At 57.8% G+C, this 3,344-nt stretch overlaps 1 protein-coding gene across 1 annotated transcript in view; it reads right to left on the reverse strand.

Annotated features, from left to right (window-relative positions):
* Positions 1–3,344, reverse strand: part of HOOK2 (hook microtubule-tethering protein 2) — a 37,211-nt gene that overhangs the window by 21,006 nt on the left and 12,861 nt on the right. The window contains 9 exon segments of the mRNA XM_015566877.1: positions 92–252; positions 343–423; positions 691–753; positions 1,107–1,174; positions 1,257–1,389; positions 1,423–1,473; positions 2,532–2,604; positions 2,674–2,759; positions 2,934–3,046. Of these exon segments, the coding sequence (XP_015422363.1) occupies positions 92–252; positions 343–423; positions 691–753; positions 1,107–1,174; positions 1,257–1,389; positions 1,423–1,473; positions 2,532–2,604; positions 2,674–2,759; positions 2,934–3,046 (829 nt within the window).

Consider the following 3,344-nt stretch of genomic DNA (forward strand, 5'->3'; position numbering starts at 1 on the left):
AGCCTGGGTGGGGGGGTGGGGGGGGCATGTGAGGGAACCACACCCACCCCAACCCCCTGACCTGCCTGGCCCCAACCCCAGCAGCCCACACCTGAAGTTCTCTTCCTGCAGCTGCTCCAGCTGGGACTGTAGCAGCAGCAGCTTCTTGGCAGTGAGGCCCATGGCGACCTCGCCCTCGGGCTGGCCCACCCGCTGCCGCAGCACTGCGTTCTCCTGCGCCAGGCTCTGCTTCTCCTCTGACAGGAGCACCAGCTGTGGGCAGGGGGTGCAGTGAGCTAGAGCTGAGAGGGGCTATGCATGATAACCCTGCCCTAGAGGCACCTGTCCCCACCTCAGCCCCACCTGCCGCTCCAGGTCCAGACAGCGCTGCCGTAGCTCGTCCCCCTCATCAGCCTCCTCGCTCAGGAAGTAGTACCTGCGGGACTGATAGGGGGGCGGCAAGGAACTCAGGAATGGAGGGGAGGGGACTGGGGAAGGAGGCTGGGATCTCCAGGGGCAGAGAGGAGGGATTCAAGAAACCCTCAGGATCCTGGAGGAAGGTCGTTTGGGAATCCTGAGTACCCAAGAAAAGAGGCTAGGTGCCTGAGGGATGGGGGTGGTTTTCAGGCTCAAACACAAGCCCCTCCTACTCAGGCAGCTCAGCGAATCAGTAATGGGGTTGGTACCCTAACCAGGTGCCCCACGCCTTACCTGGCTGTCAAAGTTCCCATAGGTCTCCTGCGACAGGGCATCAGGGGTGTCTTTGATCATGAGCTGGAGGGAAATGGGGTGGCGCTGAGATGAGCTGGGCCCTCTGAGGGCAGCCTTCAAGGCCTCCATGATCCATCCTGAGAACCTCTCCATCCTCCTGTCCCCAAAGCCATTTCTCCCTATAAGCCCACCCTACAGGCTGCCCTCCTGCCATGGGTCCAACACACAGGGAAGACTGGCCCTGTGACTGTGACTTAGAACTGGGAGGGGCTGGCAGATATGAGACAGGGAAATCGGCCAGCTGAGTTCCAGGCAAAGGCCCGACCTCTCCAGGGCAGAGCCTGTGGCCAGTTGTCTCTGCCCCGGAGACGTGCCCTCCCCTGCAGCTCCTTGCCATGTTGGGCACCCCCTCCTACCTCCTGGATGGCTTCCATCACCACATGCTGAACCGATTCCTCCAGCGTCATAATCCTCTGGATGTGCTCTGGGGGTCAAGTTTGAGGAGACTGAGATTGGGGAGGGGGATTTCCTCGGGTTTTCCCCTAGGGACCCCCTAACCCCCATACCCTGCTTTTTCTCGCAACTGATGGCACAGCCCAGCACCAGCTGAAGCAGCTTGCCGAGCTCTCCAGGGTCTGAGAACTGGCCAATGAGGCTCACATCTGGGAGGTGCTGCTCCAAAATGGGATGTCCTAGGACCTGAGGACAGGTGGGAGGATTACAGTTACTCACATCCTGGGAGTACTCCACCAGGCTCTGTAAGATTATCTTCAGATTGCTGACCTGAGGAGAGACAAGGAATTTGATCATGAGCTGGAGGGAAATGGGGTGGCGCTGAGATGAGCTGGGCCCTCTGAGGGCAGCCTTCAAGACCTCCATGATCCACCTTGAGACCCTCTCCATCCTCCTGTCCCCAAAGCCATTTCTCCTATAATCCCACCCTAAAGGCTGCCCCCCCTCCAAGGCCCCCCCAGAAGGGGCCAGGCAGCCCTCACCCTGAATCTATCTTCCCCATCTTTTTTTTTTCCACCTCCCCTGCCAATCCCTGGTCATCTCATCCTGTTTGGCCTCATTCTGCGCCGGAATGTCCCTTCTCCTAGGCCTGGCCTGCCTGCCTGCCTTTTTTATCCACCTGCTCATCTTGTTCCCATGTCCCCAGAATCCAATCACTTATCACCGTCTGTCCCACCACCCTTTGGTCCCAGCCACTGTTATCTCTTCGCTGAATGACTGCATCAGCCCTACCCCAGCTTCCACTTTCCATTCCTCTGGAAGCAGTCAGGGGGAGCTTTTTCAAGCCCAAGCCAGGCTGTGTCTTTCCTTTTCTAAAACCCTTCCTTGACTTTGCACGGCACTTAGAATCCGCCTCCCTGCCCCAGCCTGCCAGGCCCCTGATGCTCTCACACACCATTCCTTTGCTTCCTGTTCAGACTCCTCCACCATTCCTCAGTCACACCAAGCTCATTCCCAACTCAGAGCCTTGGCACTTGCTGTTCCCTAGCCTGGAATACCGTTCCCCCAAATGTTACACGGAGATCAGCCCATCTGGAGTGACCGTCCACCAACCCCCAGTTGTTCTCACTCCTGGCCTACTTTATTGTCTTCACACAACATATTGCCACTGGGAGTCAACATTTATGTTTGTGCGTGCAGGTTTTTGTTATTCCTTGTTGCATGCCCAGGCCTGCTCGATAGATGAATGGAATAAAGTTGGCTGATCACCAGACATCTATCCCTCTTCCTAACCAGGTCTGTCTGTCCACCGCCCAGGAAATATGTCTATCTGACCCTTCTCTGATCATCTCTTCACCAGTCCGAACCCAGGCGAGTCCACCTATCACCTTCTGCCTCCCGCTGGGACCTGGGTCTTCTGAGATGCGCTGGAGCCAGGCCTCGTTGAACCAGGAAGGGTCTCTGGAGGTGAGAAGGTGGAATGAGCTGCTGGGAGGCCTTTCTGGGGCCCTCCCCCTCAGCCTCACTCACATCTGGTTCAGCACATAGGCTATGGCCAGGCCACTGCTCAGGTCCTGGGGGCTGACGCAGGGGGATGGGACGGGGAACGTCTGCAACTGTGGGGAAGAGCAGAGCGCAACAGGCAGCGTCAGGGCCTGGGTCGCTGAGCCACTCCCCTTTGCCGACTTTGTCGGTCAGCGTGAACTTCACACAGTTGAGCTTGCACGGTTGAACAGGAGCTGGCCTGTTGCTCCACAAGCCAGGTCCTTGGGGGCGTGACCTCTGCTCACCTGGGACCGGAGGGGGCGTGGCCTCACTTCACCTCCGTCCCACCAACCTCCCGCGACCAAGTCAAGGCGGAACCCAATCACCTGCTCCCACAGGCGACGGGTCACGAGGCCAGCTCACCTGTGCCCCGGCCCCACGTGACCCAGTAAATAAGGGGCGGGACCTCACCTGTCCTGTCCACGCAGACCTTCTACGTGACAGGGGCGGGTGCTCAGGGCAGAGTCCAACGGCCCAGCAAGCCAACGGTCCCCAGCCATGGTGTGATCTCAGATGCGCTGGTGTCTTATTAGAGTTGCAGTGAATAGCATGTGATGTGATGGAAAGGAAATCCAACAGACTCCAATCTAAAGAATGTCATTTCAGGAAAATAGCAGCGACTTACAATTTATTGCTCCTAAATTGGAAAATCTGTT

The sequence above is a fragment of the Myotis davidii genome, unplaced genomic scaffold, assembly GCF_000327345.1.
Source record: "Myotis davidii unplaced genomic scaffold, ASM32734v1 scaffold543, whole genome shotgun sequence".
Taxonomy (NCBI): domain Eukaryota; kingdom Metazoa; phylum Chordata; class Mammalia; order Chiroptera; family Vespertilionidae; genus Myotis; species Myotis davidii.